The sequence below is a fragment of the Heteronotia binoei genome, chromosome 9, assembly GCF_032191835.1.
Source record: "Heteronotia binoei isolate CCM8104 ecotype False Entrance Well chromosome 9, APGP_CSIRO_Hbin_v1, whole genome shotgun sequence".
NCBI classification, from domain to species: domain Eukaryota; kingdom Metazoa; phylum Chordata; class Lepidosauria; order Squamata; family Gekkonidae; genus Heteronotia; species Heteronotia binoei.
The window spans coordinates 126337532-126359195 of NC_083231.1; the positions used below are offsets into that span (position 1 = coordinate 126337532).

Consider the following 21664-nt stretch of genomic DNA (forward strand, 5'->3'; position numbering starts at 1 on the left):
ATTATTTGTTCACTGGAATCCTGACATCCAAAGGGAGGGGGGGCGGCTGACGGAGATTAATCTGCCCATCCAGCACAGCAACTGTCGCCTGCGGAACGTGCCTGAGAAGCCCTGCACAGGAATGGCCCGCCTCCTCCAGCCACACAGCCCCCCCTCCCTCCCCAACCATGGCTGGGAAAAGGGAGCTTGCCTGCCCCCTGCTGAGCAGTCTGAGGCACTGCGGCTCTCTCTCCCCCCTTCCGCCAAAGGAGAGCTGCAGGGTGGAGAGGGGAGGGGCCCTGTCCATTCCCTGAGTCTGGCCAAAGAGCTGGAAGAAGCCGTGATTTTCCATTATTTTATTCCAAAAATAGATGCAACTGGAAGCAGAAGGAAGTTTAATTTAAAAGGTCTGGTGCAGGGAGGGGGGGGGCGGCTGCCCTTGGGGCTTCTACCTCCTCTTCTCCTTCACGCTGTAGTGGAGCAGCAGGGGGGCAGGCTGCAAAGCAAGCACAGGAGGGGGGTCAGGAGGGCTCTGCTCTCAGGGGGGGCTGGCTCCCTCGTGCCCTCCCCCCCCTTACTGCTGACCTTGCCGAACCAGCGGGAGAGCCAGAGCTGCTTCAGGGTCATGTGGTCGGGGAGCACCTCGTTCTCAAAAAGCACCTGCACCTGGGGAGGCAGGAGGGGGGCGTGGTTTGCTGGGGGACAGTGACACCCCCCCTCCGTGCCCCCCCGCTCCCCCCGAGAAGCCTTTACGCACGTGGGGCAAGGCCAGCTCCAAGCGGCAGCACAGAACCCGGCGCAGGTGGCGGATCTGGGCCCGGACCGAACAGCGAACATACTTGTGCTGCGGAAGGAAGCAAAGAGGTGCTGCTTGCAGGGGGTGCATGGGAACGGGGGGGAGGAGCCACCCCCACCCTCCGCTTTGTCCTGGGAATGTGCGGGGGGAGCCACTGCAGGCCTGGTTACCTGAAGGACATGCCGGTTCTTCTCTTTCCCGGAGCTGCAGGCAGAGAGGAGGGTCAGGGGGGAGGGGAGCAGCCCCAGGCCCCAAAGAGGCCCCCCCAAAGGATGGCAGAGAGCACCAGGCAGTGGAGTGCCCCCCCTCGTGCTCAGCCCTCCCTCAGGCTTCCAGGACTCCTCTCCTGGGCACTGCGCAGCCCACCCGCCCACCCCAGACTGAGGCCCTGAGCACGCCTAGTGGCCAGCTGACCTACTCTCTGGGAGGGGGGCAGCACATGACCACGGAGCAGGGCCTTCAGAGGACTCACGCTGGCCAGTGGAGCCATAGGAAGCCCCCCTCCCCCCAGTGGGCGCTCCCTCCGCTTTCAGGGCTCAGAGAAGCCAGCCAAGGAGAGCTGGGAGCAAGGGAGGGGTCCTGGAGCTCCCCCCGCCCGCCTTGCAGCCCTCCTACTGACCCCTGTTTCTCCAGGCAGAGCGAGACGTGTTCATCGAAGCGGTAGTAGTGAGCCCGGGAGTGATCAAAGTCCGTGCAGGGCAGCCCCAGGCGGTCGGAGACAGGGTCTGGGGGATGAGAGGGAGCATCAGGGGCAGGCAGCCCACCCACCAAGGGGCACCTCCCCCCCACCCATAGCTCTGGCGCCAGTCTTCCTCAGGGTGAAGGGGTGCAGCCCAAAGCCCACCTTCGTTGCTGGGTTGGGTCACCCGCTCCAGGCCTCGGGACTGGCAGAACTCCCGGATCCGCCTTTCCTCACCTGCAGGAGAGAGCCGGTCAAAGGGGCCAGGCCAGGGGGGCAGCCGGAGAAGAGCCTCCCCCCTCTCCCCCTGAGACTCACTCTCCTGCAGGCCGGGCACCAGCTTGTAGACGATGTCCTGCATCACCCGGTCCAGCTTGAGGTTGAGCAGCGGCTGCGTCTCGTGGATCTTGGTGCTGCACAAGGGGCAGTACTTGCTGGTCTGCAGGTACTTCACGATACAGCTCTTGCAGACTGCAAGAAGAGGCCCTGCCGTCCGTCAGCCCCTGCACCTCTCCCCCGGGGGTCAGCTCCCCCACCACCTCCCACTCAGCCCCCCCGCAAGTGCTTCTTCACCCCAGGCGAGGCCTTGGCGGCCAGCCAGCGCATCACCCCAAGGGGGTTGGGCCGGTTCTGAAGCAGCAGGCCTCGTGCTGCCTCTACCCTCAGTGCCTCGGATACAGGCCTCCCAGCATCTGGCTAGCTACTGTGAGAAACTGGAGGGCTCAGAGGCACAGAGAAAGCCTTGGGGTCACAAGAGCAGGTCACAGAATCATAGAGTTGGAAGGAAGCTCCAGCAGTCCTCTAATCCAACCCCCCCACACATCCCCAGCGACTTCTGCTTCGTGCCCAGAAGATGACAGAAACCCCCAGGGTCCCTGGCCCAAGCGGCCTGGGGAAACTCCTGACTGACCCCAAACTGACCCTGGGCACGTGAAAAAGGGCCGCAAGAACTCAGCCCTGAGGCAGCCTTTCCTGCCCTCCTGCCCATGATCTGCCTCTTTCAGAGCTTGGAGTTTAGTGCTGTTTTGAAATCTGACTGGCGGCTTTGTGTTCCATTTGTCCCTTGCGAATTCTATGTGCAGTCTTTGGACGCACCGGAAAAAAATCTTGTGGGTTTTGCTGCTTCTTGCAATTTATTGATGCATCAGAAACACTTTGATATTTTTTTTCTGAGCTTTTGCTTTCGGTTGAGATCTGTGGCTGGAGCCTGCTCTGCTAGAAGAGGGTTCGAAGCAGGAAGAATCAAGTCGACCCCCTGTTCATTGGGACTCTTTTGATGGAACTGGGACACTTTTGGGGAATTGTTATTGCTATTTAGTCTTCTATTGCAGAGGTCTCCAACCTCCGGGCTGGTACTGGTCCGTGGCCTGTTTCCAGATGGACTGCACAGCTGCCCCCCCCCCCCCCGCGCAGCCTCGCCGTCCCCCGTTTATACCACTTGAAGGCTGCGGAAGGTGCCATGAAGTGCTTTCCAGGCCGACCTCCCCTGCCCCCTGCTGATCAGCTGATGCAATCATTTGCATGAGGACAGCGACAGCTGCCCTGCTGGCACCCTTCCCTCTGCACCGCCTCTTGGGGGGATCTTGGGGGGATCGAGTGCAGGATGCTGCCTTCTAGCCGTCCCTCCAGGGCTGGCTGCAGCTCTCCTGGGGCTGAGGCAGAGAGGGGCCTTTCCCATCACCTGAGGACCTGACAGCAATGCAATGTAACGACTGAATAAAAGCACTCTGAAGACACCATCAGGGTTTGTAATTTCTTAATGTAACTGATTTTATATACTGTACACTGCCCTGAGCCTGGTGCTAGACGGGATAGGGCGATTCATCCAATTTAATAAATAATAATAATGTCATTCTTGCTCCCTGCTGCCCAGCTGGGAAGGGAGGGGCTGGAAGTCAGCACTGGGGAGGGGGGAGGGGGGCTCTGGCACATGACAGGGAATGCCTGCTCTTTGGAGGGCCTTCCCTACTGCCTGGGACCATTTCTGCTTCTTGAAGCTTCGTGTTTCAGTGCATTTACGGCCTCATAAAAGGGCCACATCTCTCTGGACAGCAGGGTGAGCTCTGCATCAGACACCTGCAGCACAAGGCCTCCCCCACCCGCTCCGCCTGGTCCCAGAGCCTCCCACAGGATGGGTCCCTTCCCCTCCCCCACTCACAGGTGTGGAGGCATTCTGTGATGGTGGTGGCATCAATGAAGTAGCCGGCGCACAAGAAGCACACAATGTGCTCATTCAGCTCCTTCATCTTCACTTTCACCTCCTCCTGCAGACAGAGAGAGAGAGAGAGAGAGACTCCAAGCGGCTGCTCCTGGCGCCCCCACCCTGCCCCACCCCAGCACAGAGGGGCTGAGAGGCCAGCAGCCAGGGCAGCCTGGGAGGGTGAGCGCCATGGGCCTGAATCCCATGGTTCCCACAGACCCAGAAATACCTGCTCCAGCGGCTCTAATCACCTTGCTGGGCTATTTCTAAGCCAGGCTTGTGCCAAAGGAGTTTCCTTTGCCTGGAAGGTGGGCTTGAGACAGAACTCCCAGCCTGCCCTTCACTTCCTGGAGGTGATGTTGGTAAGCATTTGGCTGCACTGGCTGAGGGGTCTGTGTGCACGTGTGGGTGTGTAGGCAGCGTGGCTTTGAGGCTGCACCCTCTCCCCCTCCTTCTGCCCCCCTCCCCGCCCCGCCGGTCTGCCTGAGGGAAGCAGCAAGGATCCACCCATCCATCTCCAGGAGCAGACGGAGGACCAACACAGAGAAGGCTGCACTGCGCTTTGCTTCCAACAGAGAAAGGGGGAGAGACTGCAAGGCCCAGGGGGAGGAGACCACCAGAGCAGGGGGCTTGCCAAATGGGGCCACCCGCCCCAGCAGAGTAGCCCCTGCCCAGGCAGCGGGGGGAGGTCCAGGGGGGCGCGTGCTCGGCCCAGCGCAGCAGCAACAGGGTCTCCTGGGGCGTGGATTCCCCACCCGCCGGACCGCCTGGGGGTCAAGGAACTCGGCAACTGACTGCAGCGAACTCCGTCCCTTTTCCTTGCAGCGCCACAGGCGGAAAGGCATCATCTCTGCGCCTCCAGACAAGGGCAGCCGCTGAATGGACAGAAAGAGGCTCCCTCGTGGGGCCAGAGCAGGAGGGAGGGCGGGCAGGGGGCTGACCTCGTTGCGGAGGGGGTCCATCTTGTAGACGGCCTGCAGCTGGTTGCGGAGCCGCATCGCGATCGCCATCGGGCCCCCCGCCGGAGGAGGAGACGCCATCTTGGAGCCGCCCCGGCCACTTCCGGGTCCGGGGGAGGGCCTGGCCCGCCGCAACTACATCTCCCGGCGGGCATAGCGGCAGGAAGCCGATCACGTGGGCCCAGACGCCACCAGCGCACGGCACCCTGGGAACTGGAGTCCCTGGACGGGAGGGGCTTGCCTGGCAGGAAGGGAGGGAGCCCCCTGGCGGTTCCTCGGGGAAGCGCAGCTCCCTGCCTTCCTGTCCCTCCCCCTGCAGCTTCCGCCTCTCCCGGGGTCACTCACAGGCGGGCCCACTCCACGCCTGGCCATGCTCTGGCAATCGCCCCTGCTAAAACTGCCACTAAGCCCACCCCTCCAAGGCCACAGCCGCTGTTGCAAGCGGGTGGAAGGGCAGATCGGAAAGCAGCAGTTTGTCCCTCCCCAGCACTTAACAAGCAGGAGGAAGAAGAAGACATTTGATTTATATCCTCCCTTTCTCTCAAAGTCTCAGACCGGCTCACAATCTCTTTTACCTTCTCCCCGCCCCCCCCCACACACAGACACCCTGTGAGGTGGGTGGCGCTGAGAGAGCTCTGACAGAAGCGGCCCTTTCAAGGACAACTATGGCTGACCCAAGGCCATTCCAGCAGGTGTAAGTGGAGGAGTGGGGAATCCAACCCGGTTCTCCCAGATAAGAGAGCTCTGGCTGACTCAAGGCCATCCCAACAGGTGCAAGTGGAGGAGTGGGGAATCCAACCCGGTTCTCCCAGGTAAGAGAGCTCTGGCTGACCCAAGGCCATTCCAGCAGCTGCAGGTGGAGGAGTGGGGAATCAAACCCGGTTCTCCCAGATAAGAGAGCTCTGGCTGACCCAAGGCCATTCCAGCAGCTGGAAGTGGAGGAGTGGGGAATCCAACCCGGTTCTCCCAGATAAGAGAGCTCTGGCTGACCCAAGGGCATTCCAGCAGGTGTAAGTGGAGGAGTGGGGAATCAAACCCGGTTCTCCCAGATAAGAGAGCTCTGGCTGACCCAAGGACATTCCAGCAGGTGCAAGTGGAGGAGTGGGGAATCCAACCCAGTTCTCCCAGATAAGAGAGCTATGGCTGACCCAAGACCATTCCAGCAGCTGCAAGTGGAGGAGTGGGGAATCCAACCCGGTTCTCCCAGATAAGAGAGCTATGGCTGATCCAAGACCATTCCAGCAGCTGCAAGTGGAGGAGTGGGGAATCCAACCCTATTCTCCCAGATAAGAGAGCTCTGGCTGACCCAAGGCCATTCCAACAGGTGCAAGTGGAGGACTGGGGAATCCAACCCGGTTCTCCCAGATAAGAGAGCTCTGGCTGACCCAAGGGCATTCCAGCAGGTGTAAGTGGAGGAGTGGGGAATCCAACCCGGTTCTCCCAGATAAGAGAGCTATGGCTGACCCAAGACCATTCCAGCAGCTGCAAGTGGAGGAGTGGGGAATCCAACCCTATTCTCCCAGATAAGAGAGCTATGGCTGACCCAAGGCCATTCCAGCAGCTGCAAGTGGAGGAGTGGGGAATCCAACCCGGTTCTCCCAGATAAGAGAGCTATGGCTGACCCAAGGCCATTCCAACAGGTGCAAGTGGAGGAGTGGAGAATCCAACCCGGTTCTCCCAGATAAGAGAGCTCTGGCTGACCCAAGGCCATTCCAACAGGTGCAAGTGCAGGACTGGGGAATCCAACCCGGTTCTCCCAGATAAGAGAGCTCTGGCTGACTCAAGGCCATTCCAGCAGCTGCAAGTGGAGGAGTGGGGAATCAAACCCGGTTCTCCCAGATAAGAGCTCTGGCTGACCCAAGGTCATTCCAGCAGCTGCAAGTGGAGGAGTGGGGAATCAAACCCGGTTCTCCCATATAACAGAACTCTGGCTGACCTAAGGCCATTCCAGCAGCTGCAAGTGGAGGAGTGGGGAATCGAACCCGGTTCTCCCAGATAAGAGAGCTATGGCCATTCCAGCAGCTGCAAGTGGAGGAGTGGGGAATCAAACTCGGTTCTCCCAGATAAGAGCTCTGGCTGACCCAAGGGCATTCCAGCAGGTGCAAGTGGAGGAGTGGGGAATCCAACCCGGTTCTCCCAGATAAGAGAGCTATGGCTGACCCAAGGCCATTCCAACAGGTGCAAGTGCAGGAGTGGGGAATCTAACCCGGTTCTCCCAGATAAGAGAGCTATGGCTGACCCAAGGCCATTCCAACAGGTGCAAGTGGAGGACTGGGGAATCCAACCCGGTTCTCCCAGATAAGAGAGCTCTGGCTGACCCAAGGGCATTCCAGCAGGTGTAAGTGGAGGGTGAACAAACATGTGGACAAAGGAGACCCGATAGATTTTGTTTACCTTGACTTCCAGAAAGCTTTTGATAAAGTTCCTCATCAAAGGCTCCTTAGAAAGCTTGAGAGTCATGGAGTAAAAGGACAGGTCCTCTTGTGGATCAAAAACTGGCTGAGTAATAGGAAGCAGAGAGTGAGTATAAATGGGCAGTCTTCGCAGTGGAGGACGGTAAGCAGTGGGGTGCCGCAGGGCTCGGTACTGGGTCCCATCCTCTTTAACTTGTTCATAAATGATTTAGAGTTGGGAGTGAGCAGTGAAGTGGCCAAATTTGCGGATGACACTAAATTGTTCAGGGTGGTGAGAACCAGAGAAGATTGTGAGGAACTCCAAAGGGATCTGTTGAGGCTGGGTGAGTGGGCGTCAACGTGGCAGATGCGGTTCAATGTGGCCAAGTGCAAAGTAATGCACACTGGGGCCAAGAATCCCAGCTACAAATACAAGTTGATGGGGAGTGAACTGGCAGAGACAGACCAAGAGAGAGATCTTGGGGTCATGGTAGATAATTCACTGAAAATGTCAAGACAGTGTGCGTTTGCAATAAAAAAGGGCAACGCCATGCTGGGAATTATTAGGAAGGGAATTGAAAACAAATCAGCCAGTATCATAATGCCTCTGTATAAATCGATGGTGCGGTCTCATTTGGAGTACTGTGTGCAGTTCTGGTCGCCACACCTCAAAAAGGATATTATAGCATTGGAGAAAGTTCAGAAAAGGGCAACTAAAATGATTAAAGGGATGGAACACCTTCCCTATGAAGAAAGGTTGAAACGCTTAGGGCTCTTTAGCTTGGACTGAGGGGTGACATGATAGAAGTTTACAAGATAATGCATGGGATGGAGAAAGTAGAGAAAGAAGTACTTTTCTCCCTTTCTCACAATACAAGAACTCGTGGGCATTCGATGAAATTGCTGAGCAGACAGGTTAAAACAGATAAAAGGAAGTACTTCTTCACCCAAAGGGTGATTAACATGTGGAATTCACTGCCACAGGAGGTGGTGGCGTCCACAAGCATAGCCACCTTCAAGAAGGGGTTAGATAAAAATATGGAGCAGAGGTCCATCAGTGGCTATTAGCCACAGTGTGTGTGTGTGTGTGTATATATATATATATATATATATATATATTTGGCCGCTGTGTGACACAGAATGTTGGACTGGATGGGCCATTGGCCTGATCTAACATGGCTTCTCTTATGTTCTTATGAGTGGGGAATCCAACCCGGTTCTCCCAGATAAGAGAGCTATGGCTGACCCAAGGCCATTCCAACAGGTGCAAGTGGAGGAGTGGGGAATCAAACCCGGTTCTCCCAGATAAGAGAGCTAGGGCTGACCCAAGGCCATTCCAGCAGCTGCAAGTGGAGGAGTGGGGAATCCAACCCGGTTCTCCCAGATAAGGGAGCTCTGGCTGACTCAAGGTCATTCCAGCAGGTGTAAGTGGAGAAGTGGGGAATCCAACCCGGTTCTCCCAGATAAGAGAGCTCTGGCTGACCCAAGGGCATCCCAGCAGGTGCAAGTGGAGGAGTGAGGAATCCAACCCGGTTCTCCCAGATAAGAGAGCTATGGCTGACCCAAGGCCATTCCAACAGGTGCAAGTGGAGGAGTGGGGAATCAAACCCGGTTCTCCCAGATAAGAGAGCTAGGGCTGACCCAAGGCCATTCCAGCAGCTGCAAGTGGAGGAGTGGGGAATCCAACCCGGTTCTCCCAGATAAGGGAGCTCTGGCTGACTCAAGGTCATTCCAGCAGCTGCAAGTGGATGAGTGGGGAATCAAACCTTGTTCTCCCAGATAAGAGAGCTATGGCTGACCCAAGGCCATTCCAGCAGGTGCAAGTGGAGGAGTGGGGAATCAAACCCGATTCTCCCAGATAAGGGAGCTCTGGCTGACTCAAGGCCATTCCAGCAGCTGCAAGAGGAGGAGTGGGGAATCAAACCTGGTTCTCCCAGATAAGAGAGCTCTGGCTGACCCAAGGCCATTCCAGCAGCTGAAAGTGGAGGAGTGGGGAATCGAACCTGGTTCTCCCAGATAAGGGAGCTCTGGCTGACTCAAGGTCATTCCAGCAGCTGCAAGTGGATGAGTGGGGAATCAAACCTGGTTCTCCCAGATAAGAGAGCTATGGCTGACCCAAGGCCATTCCAGCAGGTGCAAGTGGAGGAGTGGGGAATCAAACCCGATTCTCCCAGATAAGGGAGCTCTGGCTGACGCAATGTCATTCCAGCAGCTGCAAGTGGATGAGTGGGGAATCAAACCCGGTTCTCCCAGATAAGGGAGCTCTGGCTGACTCAAGGTCATTCCAGCAGCTGCAAGTGGAGGAGTGGGGAATCAAACCCGGTTCTCCCAGATAAGAGAGCTATGGCTGACCCAAGGCCATTCCAGCAGGTGCAAGTGGAGGAGTGGGGAATCAAACCCGATTCTCCCAGATAAGGGAGCTCTGGCTGACTCAAGGCCATTCCAGCAGCTGCAAGAGGAGGAGTGGGGAATCAAACCCGGTTCTCCCAGATAAGAGTGCTCTGGCTGACCCAAGGCCATTCCAGCAGCTGCAAGTGGAGGAGTGGGGAATCCAACCCAGTTCTCCCAGATAAGAGAGCTCTGCCTGACCCAAGGGCATTCCAGCAGGTGCAAGTGGAGGAGTGGGGAATCCAACTCGGTTCTCCCAGATAAGAGAGCTATGGCTGACCCAAGGCCATTCCAACAGGTGCAAGTGGAGGAGTGGGGAATCCAACCCGGTTCTCCCAGATAAGAGAGCTCTGGCTGACCCAAGGCCATTCCAGCAGATGCAAGTGGAAGAGTGGGGAATCCAACCCGGTTCTCCCAGATAAGGGAGCTCTGGCTGACTCAAGGTCATTCCAGCAGCTGCAAGTGGAGGAGTGGGGAATCAAACCCGGTTCTCCCAGATAAGAGAGCTATGGCTGACCCAAGGCCATTCCAGCAGCTGCAAGTGGAGGAGTGGGGAATCAAACCCGATTCTCCCAGATAAGGGAGCTCTGGCTGACTCAAGGCCATTCCAGCAGCTGCAAGAGGAGGAGTGGGGAATCAAACCCGGTTCTCCCAGATAAGAGAGCTCTGGCTGACCCAAGGCCATTCCAGCAGCTGCAAGTGGAGGAATGGTGAATTAAACCCTGTTCTCCCAGATAAGAGCTCTAGCTGACCCAAGGGGATTCCAGCAGCTGCAAGTGGAGGAGTGGGGAATCAAACCCGGTTCTCCCAGATAAGAAAGCTCTGGCTGACTAAGGCCATTCCAGCAGCTGCAAGTGGAGGAGTGGGGAATCCAACCCGGTTCTCCCAGATAAGGGAGCTCTGGCTGACTCAACGTCATTCCAGCAGCTGCAAGTGGAGGAGTGGGGAATCAAACCCGGTTCTCCCAGATAAGAGAGCTATGGCTGACCCAAGGCCATTCCAGAAGCTGCAAGTGGAGGAGTGGGGAATCAAACCCGATTCTCCCAGATAAGGGAGCTCTGGCTGACTCAAGGCCATTCCAGCAGCTGCAAGAGGAGGAGTGGGGAATCAAACCCGGTTCTCCCAGATAAGAGAGCTCTGGCTGACCCAAGGCTATTCCAGCAGCTGCAAGTGGAGGAGTGGGGAATCCAACCCAGTTCTCCCAGATAAGAGAGCTCTGGCTGACCCAAGGGCATTCCAGCAGGTGCAAGTGGAGGAGTGGGGAATCCAACTCGGTTCTCCCAGATAAGAGAGCTATGGCTGACCCAAGGCCATTCCAACAGGTGCAAGTGGAGGAGTGGGGAATCCAACCCGGTTCTCCCAGATAAGAGAGCTCTGGCTGACCCAAGGCCATTCCAGCAGGTGCAAGTGGAGGAGTGGGGAATCCAACCCGGTTCTCCCAGATAAGGAAGCTCTGGCTGACTCAAGGTCATTCCAGCAGCTGCAAGTGGAGGAGTGGGGAATCAAACCCCGTTCTCCCAGATAAGAGAGCTATGGCTGACCCAAGGCCATTCCAGCAGGTGCAAGTGGAGGAGTGGGGAATCAAACCCGATTCTCCCAGATAAGGGAGCTCTGGCTGACTCAAGGCCATTCCAGCAGCTGCAAGAGGGGAGTGGGGAATCAAACCCGGTTCTCCCAGATAAGAGAGCTCTGGCTGACCCAAGGCCATTCCAGCAGCTGCAAGTGGAGGAATGGTGAATCAAACCCGGTTCTCCCAGATAAGAGAGCTCTGGCTGACGCAAGGCCATTCCAGTAGCTGCAAGTGGAGGAGTGGGGAATCCAACCCAGTTCTCCCAGATAAGAGAGCTCTGGCTGACCCAAGGGCATTCCAGCAGGTGCAAGTGGAGGAGTGGGGAATCCAACTCGGTTCTCCCAGATAAGAGAGCTATGGCTGACCCAAGGCCATTCCAACAGGTGCAAGTGGAGGAGTGGGGAATCCAACCCGGTTCTCCCAGATAAGAGAGCTCTGGCTGACCCAAGGCCATTCCAGCAGGTGCAAGTGGAGGAGTGGGGAATCCAACCCGGTTCTCCCACATAAGGGAGCTCTGGCTGACTCAAGGTCATTCCAGCAGCTGCAAGTGGAGGAGTGGGGAATCAAACCCGGTTCTCCCAGATAAGAGAGCTATGGCTGACCCAAGGCCATTCCAGCAGGTGCAAGTGGAGGAGTGGGGAAACAAACCCGATTCTCCCAGATAAGGGAGCTCTGGCTGACTCAAGGCCATTCCAGCAGCTGCAAGAGGAGGAGTGGGGAATCAAACCCGGTTCTCCCAGATAGGAGAGCTCTGGCTGACCCAAGGCCATTCCAGCAGCTGCAAGTGGAGGAATGGTGAATTAAACCCTGTTCTCCCAGATAAGAGCTCTGGCTGACCCAAGGGGATTCCAGCAGCTGCAAGTGGAGGAGTGGGGAATCAAACCCGGTTCTCCCAGATAAGAAAGCTCTGGCTGACTAAGGCCATTCCAGCAGCTGCAAGTGGAGGAATGGGGAATCCAACCCGGTTCTCCCAGATAAGGGAGCTCTGGCTGACCCAAGGCCATTCCAGCAGCTGCAAGTGGAGGAGTGGGGAATCCAACCCAGTTCTCCCAGATAAGAGAGCTCTGGCTGACCCAAGGGCATTCCAGCAGGTGCAAGTGGAGGAGTGGGGAATCCAACTCGGTTCTCCCAGATAAGAGAGCTATGGCTGACCCAAGGCCTTTCCAACAGGTGCAAGTGGAGGAGTGGGGAATCCAACCCGGTTCTCCCAGATAAGAGAGCTCTGGCTGACCCAAGGCCATTCCAGCAGGTGCAAGTGGAGGAGTGGGGAATCCAACGCGGTTCTCCCAGATAAGGGAGCTCTGGCTGACTCAAGGCCATTCCAGCAGCTGCAAGAGGAGGAGTGGGGAATCAAACCCGGTTCTCCCAGATAAGAGAGCTCTGGCTGACCCAAGGCCATTCCAGCAGCTGCAAGTGGAGGAATGGTGAATTAAACCCTTTTCTCCCAGATAAGAGCTCTGGCTGACCCAAGGGGATTCCAGCAGCTGCAAGTGGAGGAGTGGGGAATCAAACCCGGTTCTCCCAGATAAGAAAGCTCTGGCTGACTAAGGCCATTCCAGCAGCTGCAAGTGGAGGAGTGGGGAATCCAACCCGGTTCTCCCAGATAAGGGAGCTCTGGCTGACTCAACGTCATTCCAGCAGCTGCAAGTGGAGGAGTGGGGAATCAAACCCGGTTCTCCCAGATAAGAGAGCTATGGCTGACCCAAGGCCATTCCAGCAGCTGCAAGTGGAGGAGTGGGGAATCAAACCCGATTCTCCCAGATAAGGGAGCTCTGGCTGACTCAAGGCCATTCCAGCAGCTGCAAGAGGAGGAGTGGGGAATCAAACCCGGTTCTCCCAGATAAGAGAGCTCTGGCTGACCCAAGGCCATTCCAGCAGCTGCAAGTGGAGGAGTGGGGAATCCAACCCGGTTCTCCCAGATAAGAGAGCTCTGGCTGACCCAAGGGCATTCCAGCAGGTGCAAGTGGAGGAGTGGGGAATCCAACTCGGTTCTCCCAGATAAGAGAGCTATGGCTGACCCAAGGCCATTCCAACAGGTGCAAGTGGAGGAGTGGGGAATCCAACCCGGTTCTCCCAGATAAGAGAGCTCTGGCTGACCCAAGGCCATTCCAGCAGGTGCAAGTGGAGGAGTGGGGAATCCAACCCGGTTCTCCCAGATAAGGGAGCTCTGGCTGACTCAAGGTCATTCCAGCAGCTGCAAGTGGAGGAGTGGTGAATCAAACCCCGTTCTCCCAGATAAGAGAGCTATGGCTGACCCAAGGCCATTCCAGCAGGTGCAAGTGGAGGAGTGGGGAATCAAACCCGATTCTCCCAGATAAGGGAGCTCTGGCTGACTCAAGGCCATTCCAGCAGCTGCAAGCGGGGAGTGGGGAATCAAACCCGGTTCTCCCAGATAAGAGAGCTCTGGCTGACCCAAGGCCATTCCAGCAGCTGCAAGTGGAGGAATGGTGAATTAAACCCTGTTCTCCCAGATAAGAGAGCTCTGGCTGACCCAAGGGGATTCCAGCAGCTGCAAGTGGAGGAGTGGGGAATCAAACCCGGTTCTCCCAGATAAGAAAGCTCTGGCTGACCAAGGCCAATCCAGCAGCTGCAAGTGGAGGAGTGGGGAATCCAACCCGGTTCTCCCAGATAAGAGATCTCTGGCTGACCCAAGGCCATTCCAGCAGCTGTAAGTGGAGGAGTGGGGAATCCAACACGGTTCTCCCAGATAAGAGAGCTCTGGCTGACTCAAGGCCATCCCAACAGGTGCAAGTGGAGGAGTGGGGAATCAAACCCGGTTCTCCCAGATAAGAGAGCTCTGGCTGACCCAAGGCCATCCCAGCAGGTGCAAGTGGAGGAGTGAGGAATCCAACCCGGTTCTCCCAGATAAGAGAGCTATGGCTGACCCAAGGCCATTCCAGCAGGTGCAAGTGGAGGAGTGGGGAATCAAACCGGGTTCTCCCAGATAAGAGAGCTATGGCTGACCCAAGGCCATTCCAGCAGCTGCAAGTGGAGGAGTGGGGAAGCAAACCCAGTTCTCCCAGATAAGAGTTCGCATGCTTAACCATGATGCCAAACTGGCTCTCTCTGATTGTGGGATGTTAAATCCAGGTGACCAAAGAGAAGGAACTGCAGTCTCAAACTGCTCAGCGTCCCAAAGAAGGCGGTGTTGTTGTGCATGCTGCCTAGCGTTGCCAATCCCCAGGTGGGGGCAGGGGATCCCCGGGTTTGGAGGCCCTCCCCCGCTTCAGAGTCATCAGAAAGCGGGGGGGAGGGGAGGGAAATGTCTGATGGGAACTCATGATTCCCTGTGGGGACTTATTTCCATAGAAAATCATGGAGAATTGATCTGCGGGTATCTGGGGCTCTGAGGGGGCTGTTTTTTGGGGCAGAGGCACCAAATTTTCAGTACAGCATCTAGTGCCTCTCCCTAAAATACCCCCCAAGTTTCAAAAAGATTGGACCATGGGGTCCGATTCTATGAGCCCCCAAAGAAGGTGCCCCTATCTTTCATTATTTCCTATGGAAGGAAGGCATTGAAAAGGTGTGCCGTCCCTTTAAATGTGAGGGCCAGAACTCCCTTTGGAGTTCAGTTATGCTTGTCACAGCCTTGTTCTTGGCCCCACCCCTAATGTCCGCTGACTCCACCCCCAAGTCTCCTGGCTCCACCCCCAAAGTCCCCAGATATTTCTTGAATTGGACTTGGCAACCCTAATGCTGCCCTCCCCCCCCCCCCACCAACCCTGTGCCCAGCAGCTGCTGTGAGCATCTGTCTGTTAATGTTGCATAGAAAAGTCTGGCCTTTGCATCTTGCATTGGGTGGCATTTTAACCCCCTGGTCTCGTTCTCTCTCTCTCTCTCTCTCTCTCACAATCACACACACAGACACACACACACACATTAGGACCATGAAAGCTTTTATTTTTCATAAAGCCTTGGGGCAGAAATATTTCTTTGTTGGGGCTGTCCTGTACTTTCTTGGAACATTGTGGACAATCTTTGCCCCTCTCCAATGTGGCTGTTGGTGTTTAGTTGCTGGACGCACAGTGCTTCTTGTGTGCAAGTGCAGAGCAGAGAGGCTTGTGGTCTTCCAGGAGTCCTTCAGAAATCTTCCAGGCCCTTCTGCAGTGCAGGCAAATCCACAGATCAGCCATAGAATCAGGGTCCTCCAGGGTCATCATAGAGTTGGAGGGTCCTCTAGCACTGGCAGAAGCAGGAGCGCAGCCATCCCTGAGAGAGAGAGGTCACTCGCCACCCAAGCAGCCCATTCTTCTCCCTCTACAGGGTGAAAGCCCTTCTCAGCAAATGATGAACTTTGGGGAAACATCACAGCTATTTGTCAATTCCTGGGAGCTTTAAGCTGCTTCAGGCTTTCTAGTGGCCAGTTATTTTAAGCAGAACACAGAAGGAGTGGTCCTAAGCGAGGTCTTTTCTGCACCCTCAACTGCCTCCTGATCTTCTTGGCAGGGGATCCACAAGCCCCAGGATCGGTCTGGAAGGGGCTCTTTGGCACATCTGTCCTCCTGCTGCGTTCCCCCGCTTGGGGATGCTTTTCTTCCACACCTGCCTTAAATATGGAGGGATTTCAAGGAGCGGTGCCATCAGTGTCCTCACAACACCCCCACCCCCTTTTTATTTTTTGTACAAGCTAATATCAATATATTGCTCTCACGTCTGCATCTTTAAAAAAGGTTCCAGAGGAGACCCGGGAAATTACAGGCCAGTCAGTCTGACTTCAATACCGGGAAAGTTGGTAGAAACAATTATCAAGGACAGAATGAGTAGGCACATTGATGAACAAGGGTTATTGAGGAAGACTCAGCATGGGTTCTGCAAGGGAAGATCTTGCCTCACTAACCTGTTACATTTCTTTGAGGGGGTGAACAAACGTGGACAAAGGAGACCCGATAGATGTTGTTTACCTTGACTTCCAGAAAGCTTTTGATAAAGTTCCTCATCAAAGGCTCCTTAGAAAGCTTGAGAGTCATGGAGTAAAAGGACAGGTCCTCTTGTGGATCAAAAACTGGCTGAGTAATAGGAAGCAGAGAGTGAGTATAAATGGGCAGTCTTCGCACTGGAGGACGGTAAGCAGTGGGGTGCTGCAGGGCTCGGTACTGGGTCCCATGCTCTTTAACTTGTTCATAAATGATTTAGAGTTGGGAGTGAGCAGTGAAGTGGCCAAGTTTGCTGATGACACTAAATTGTTCAGGGTGGTGAGAACCAGAGAGGATTGTGAGGAACTCCAAAGGGATCTGTTGAGGCTGGGTGAGTGGGTGTCAACGTGGCAGATGCGGTTCAATGTGGCCAAGTGCAAAGTAATGCACATTGGGGCCAAGAATCCCAGCTACAAATACAAGTTGATGGGGTGTGAACTGGCAGAGACTGACCAAGAGAGAGATCTTGGGGTCGTGGTAGATAACTCACTGAAAATGTCAAGACAGTGTGCGTTTGCAATAAAAAAGGGCAACGCCATGCTGGGAATTATTAGGAAGGGAATTGAAAACAAATCAGTCAGTATCATAATGCCCCTGTATAAATCGATGGTGCGGTCTCATTTGGAGTACTGTGTGCAGTTCTGGTCGCCGCACCTCAAAAAGGATATTATAGCATTGGAGAAAGTCCAGAGAAGGGCAACTAGAATGATTAAAGGGCTGGAGCACTTTCCCTATGAAGAAAGGTTGAAACGCTTGGGACTCTTTAGCTTGGAGAAACGTCGACTGCGGGGTGACATGATAGAGGTTTACAAGATAATGCATGGGATGGAGAAAGTAGAGAAAGAAGTACTTTTCTCCCTTTCTCACAATACAAGAACTCGTGGGCATTCGATGAAATTGCTGAGCAGACAGGTTAAAATGGATAAAAGGAAGTACTTCTTCACCCAAAGGGTGATTAACATGTGGAATTCACTGCCACAGGAGGTGGTGGCGGCCACAAGTATAGCCACCTTCAAGAAGGGTTTAGATAAAAATATGGAGCACAGGTCCATCAGTGGCTATTAGCCACAGTGTATGTGTGTATATAAAATTTTTTGCCACTGTGTGACACAGAGTGTTGAACTTGATGGGCCGTTGGCCTGATCCAACATGGCTTCTCTTATGTTCTTATTGTTTTGAAAATGGCCCTGAAATATCAATATAGTGTTATAATAATAAATTAAACAGGTTCTCAGAATTCCCAGTTTTAATTTTTTAAAGAAAAACAAGACTCCTGAAAGGCGTTTCCCTTGTGGGTCATCTAAGTGAGTGTCCATATATGAGGCAAGCTTGAGGGGGTGTTGGAGTTTAGACTGATGAGGTGTTTTCTAGCCTGTGAGTTGCCTCACCAGTGTTCAGGTTGGTCCAGCCAGGCAGCCCGGTTGGTCTGAAGCAACAGAACAAAGTTTGAATCCAGCCAGGCACCTGGGAGACCAACAAAGTTTAATTCTGGGTAGAAGCTTTTGTGTGCATGGATGTTTCTTCAGATATACTGAAATGGAAGAAAACCATTCAGACTTATAAACAGAGGGCTGAAGAGCAAATTAGCATATAAGACGCTGAAGATATTTTAAGATATGCAGAGACAAAACAGAAATAACGTTAAGTGTATAGGGTCAACAGCTGTATAGATCTAATTAAGGGGAGCAACAACTAAAGCAATAAATGTGTCAAGATAGGAGATAAATGTGTAAGAGGATCCTTTCTGATTGTGAGAAGTTAAAGAAGCAGTAGAACAGATTTTGGATCCAGTGGCACCTTTAAGATTAACAAAAGTTTATCCAAGATATGAGCTTTTATGCACATGCACACTTCTTCATATATGTTGAAATGGAAGCTAAGATTTCATAGATAGAGGTAGATGCCTCAACATAGGTAAACAACAAATTAGCATACAGTTTAATGGAGATGTTTTGACATGTGCAAAGACTAAATAGCAATGACAAGTTAAGACTATAGGTCACAGTAGGTTTGGATTTAATTACAGGGAAAACACTAGTGCAGCAATAAATATGTCAAAGTAGGAGACTGATGTGTAGAAGTGTCTTTCTTAATTGTTAAGAGTAATTCAGACTCTGCTGTTATGCCCCATTCATCTCCTCTCATACATGGAGTTAACTTACACTCCATGCCATGCCCCATTCATCTCCTCTCAAGCCTGAAGGTAACAAGCAGCATTTCCCCCCTTTTATTGGAGTGGGGTGCAGTGTTATGTAGCGAAATAGATTTTGATTTTCATTGCATTGCATTACAATAGATAGATAGATAGATAGATAGATAGATAGATAGATAGATAGATAGATAGATAGATAGATAGATAGATAGAGATATATATATAGTTCTGCATACTATAGCACTATATTGTTCTTTAGAGGTGTTATGTCAGAAAAATCTATTCCTATATATTGCATTGCATTACAAATGCTATTCCAGTATAATATATTTAAAAAACATAAATACAAAAGATGTATAACCCTTCTTGATGAGAATGAGTTTAGCATATGCAATGAGTTAAGAAACCTCTATCCTTTGTAATAACTTGTAATATGTAATTCAGCATTTTCCCTTTCCATTCTGTTCTTGAATGTTCCATTCTGTTCCTTTGCAATAAAACAGAGACTTTGAGGTCACTCACTGAATGTTGTGGGAGGTTAAAGTGTTCACATACAGGTTTCTCAGTCTTATGATTCCTGATGTCAGATTTGTGTCCATGTATCCTTTGGTGTAGGTTTTGCCTTATGTAAAGAACTGAAGGGCATTGTTGACATTTAGAGCGCAATCCTATGAGGGGGAGTGGAAAGTGCTTTGGGAGTGGACTTACCACTACATTGGCGCAGGTGGCATGTACGCCAGTGGAAGTGTGGTGCCGTCACAGCGGAGGGAAGTTACATGAGCACCGGCCTGCTCGAGCACCACCCTGCCCGAGTGCAGCACCTAAGTGGAGGCGTAAGTCTGGTGGAGCGGGCTGCAGCAGCGGAAGAGGGGGAGGAGTCAGGGGCATAGCCAGGCTTAGGTGGCTCCCTAAGGAGTTCGGGCCATGACACACACGCCCCCCGAGGCGTAAAATTACGCCCCTGAAAATGGCAGCATATCACATAGGCACTCATTGAAACCGAAAACAAAGGTTGTCCCCACTGCCATGGGAGCTCGTAAACCCCTTAGGAAGCGGTGTAATTGCCTCACCAATCCCCTCGCGCCCCGAGCTGGTGAGCCCCCTCCCCAGCAGCGAATTGCCATGCCCCCCCTCCTAGAAATACTTCTGCTCTGACCTCCCACAACTCAGCTGTTAGGGACAGGCGTGCATGGCGAGAGTTCTTCTGGTGAGCTCCCCACCATGCGGACTTAGAGTGAGGGATAGGCACATTGGTGATGGGCTCATCACTACGTGATTGCTTTGACAGTATCTTTGACTTGCAAGGGGGAGAGCGAGGTCCCTCCCCTGGGGCTAACTGCTCTTGTTTCCAGGTCTCCGCAGGTTCCCGGCTCCCAAAGGCTCTGTATGTGAGGACTGTTGCCCATGGTCTGCCCTCTGCCACGTTCCCAACCCCTGGCAGGGTGCAGTGTGTGTGGCAGCTGCCCCAATGCGGGGAGGTGGGTCAGAGACTGTCCCTTTAAGAGCGTGCCTGGCTGAAATGCAGCCTGCTCTTCCAGCTCCTGCCCCTGCAGGTGCTCTTGATCTCTGTCTCTGTTTTGCAGGTGGGAATCCAAGACAGAGGCTTCTGTATGTGGCGCTCCACCACCCCCCCCTCCACTCCCTCAGTTGTTCCTGCCTGCCACTCGGAATGGAGCCCCACCCATGGCGAGACTGCCCAGCGCGCACCAGGGAAACCGTTGTGCTCTGTTCTGTAAAAATAAAGTCTGAGCTGTGCCCTCTGTTGTCTCTCCTGCTTGGCATCTGCTGCACGTTCCTGGGTGCCTCCCCCCACTCTGTCAGTGGCCTCTCCGAGGGAATGCCTGGGAGCGTGGGCAGACTTGGTTCTTGGGGGTGGGGAGAGGGCTATAAGCCACCATGCTGCCCCCACATGGCTGGACAGGGGAGGGGGTTGCTGCCACTCAGCCTGCCCGACCCCACAGGGCTGTTTTGTGCAGGGCACAAGGGGGGCTGATGGAGTGGATGTATTCCAGCAGCTTGCACTCTATCTACTAATGGACGGTCGGCCTGACTGCGTCCCAAAAAATCTGGACCTAGCATTGCAGGCTGTGGCAGGTTGGCTCAGGCTGAGTGGATTGAAGCTGAATCCAACGAAGAAAGAGGTCCTTTGCTTGGGCCGCGGTGCCCCGGGAAGGGAAATCCCTCTTCCGGTTTTTGACGGTGTGCCGCTGAAAGCGGCCCACAGAGTCAAGAACTTGGGGGTTCTTCTGGAGCCTTCACTGTCAATGGAGGCACAGATAGCGGCCACTGCAAAGTCCACATTTTTTCATCTTCGACAGGCGAAGCAGTTGGCCCCCTTCCTTGAGTGCTGGGACCTAGCAACGTGATCCATGCAAAGGTCACCTCGAGACTGGGTTACTGTAACGCCCTCTACATGGGGCTGCCCTTGTGCCAAACCCGGCAGAACGCAGTGGCTAGGCTGTTGTTGGGACTCCCGAGGTGGGAGCACATACAGCTGGGGCTGTGCGGGCTGCACTGGCTGCCAGTGGTGTACCGGGTTCGTTACAAAGTGCTTGTTATTACCTTTAAAGCCCTATATAGCCAAGGACCTGCCTACCTGAGGGACTGTCTCTCCCCATATGAACCCCAGAGAGTGCTGAGGTCAGCTGGAAAGAACCAGCTGAATATCCCTGGGCCGAAGGAGGCCAAATTGAAGACTACTCGGGAACGGGCCTTCTCTATTGCAGCTCCACTACTGTGGAACCAGCTCCCGGAGGAAGTGCGAGCCCTGTGGTGTTTGGGCGAATTCCGCAGGGCCTGCAAGACCTTTCTCTTTAAAATGGCCTTCACTTAATGCTGAGCCAAGATAGATTCGCTGAAGATGTTTTTAGCCACTGAATTTTATAGAAGATTTGAGTTATAGCACCATAATGTTAATTTAATATAAGTCGATTTAAATGATGGTTTTATCTAATTGTAATTACCGTGTATTATGGTTTTATTGTACATTGTATTTATGTGTTGTGAGCCGCCCTGAGCCTGTCTTGGTGGGGAGGGTGGGATATAAATAAAAAGTTATTATTATTATTAGTTCTGCGGCCTCTGGGGGAGGTGTTCGTGCACAGAGCAGGGGGCGTCAGGGTGACATGGGGGTTTCTGGGGGGGGGGGGGGGTGTTGGACTTTGTGATCTGCTCACTCCCAGACACATATTCCAGCCGCTGTCTATGGCAGTGAACTCCTGCACTTCGTGTGTCCTGCGTGTCTGCGCATGCCTCTGCCCGTCTGCCTGCCATTGACAGGGTCTCTGACAGTGGGTGGGCGTGAGGGGACTGGCGGCCTCTCAGGCGCAGGCTTTTCACCCCCCTTCCTGGTCACATGCCAAGGGCTAGCCAATCTCATGATCCCGCGTGACCCTGTCCTTCCCCCACCCCTGCCTCGGACATGGGCAGCATCACCATGGTGACTGCTTGTCTCTCACTCGCCCATCCGTGCTCCCCCTCCCTGCCTGGTGTATCATCTCCCCTTTGGGAGCCGACTGGCTGCCTAGGCTAGTTCTACACTCGGGCGCAGGATTGGGCAGCCCATGGCATAAACAGTGTTAGAAGATGAGCAATCAATGAGCCCGAGATGGTGTTGTTGTCGATGTTCGGTCCAG

At 54.1% G+C, this 21664-nt stretch overlaps 1 protein-coding gene across 2 annotated transcripts; it reads right to left on the reverse strand.

Moving 5' to 3' along the window:
- Positions 1 to 320: 320 nt before the first annotated feature.
- Positions 321 to 4759, reverse strand: PCGF1 (polycomb group ring finger 1). 2 transcript variants are annotated; one of them, XM_060247240.1, is made up of 9 exons: positions 4596 to 4759; positions 3613 to 3718; positions 1773 to 1925; positions 1620 to 1691; positions 1395 to 1500; positions 946 to 979; positions 737 to 823; positions 565 to 645; positions 321 to 475 (listed from the first exon to the last, which is right to left on the reverse strand). In XM_060247240.1, exons 1-9 carry the CDS (start codon positions 4692 to 4694, stop codon positions 428 to 430), a joined length of 786 nt encoding a protein of 261 aa, XP_060103223.1. In that variant the 5' UTR covers positions 4695 to 4759; the 3' UTR covers positions 321 to 427. The 2 variants fall into 2 exon arrangements, with proteins under 2 accessions (XP_060103223.1, XP_060103222.1); XM_060247239.1 differs by having other exon boundaries at positions 321 to 645; positions 4596 to 4733.
- Between the last annotated feature and the right edge of the window lie 16905 nt (positions 4760 to 21664).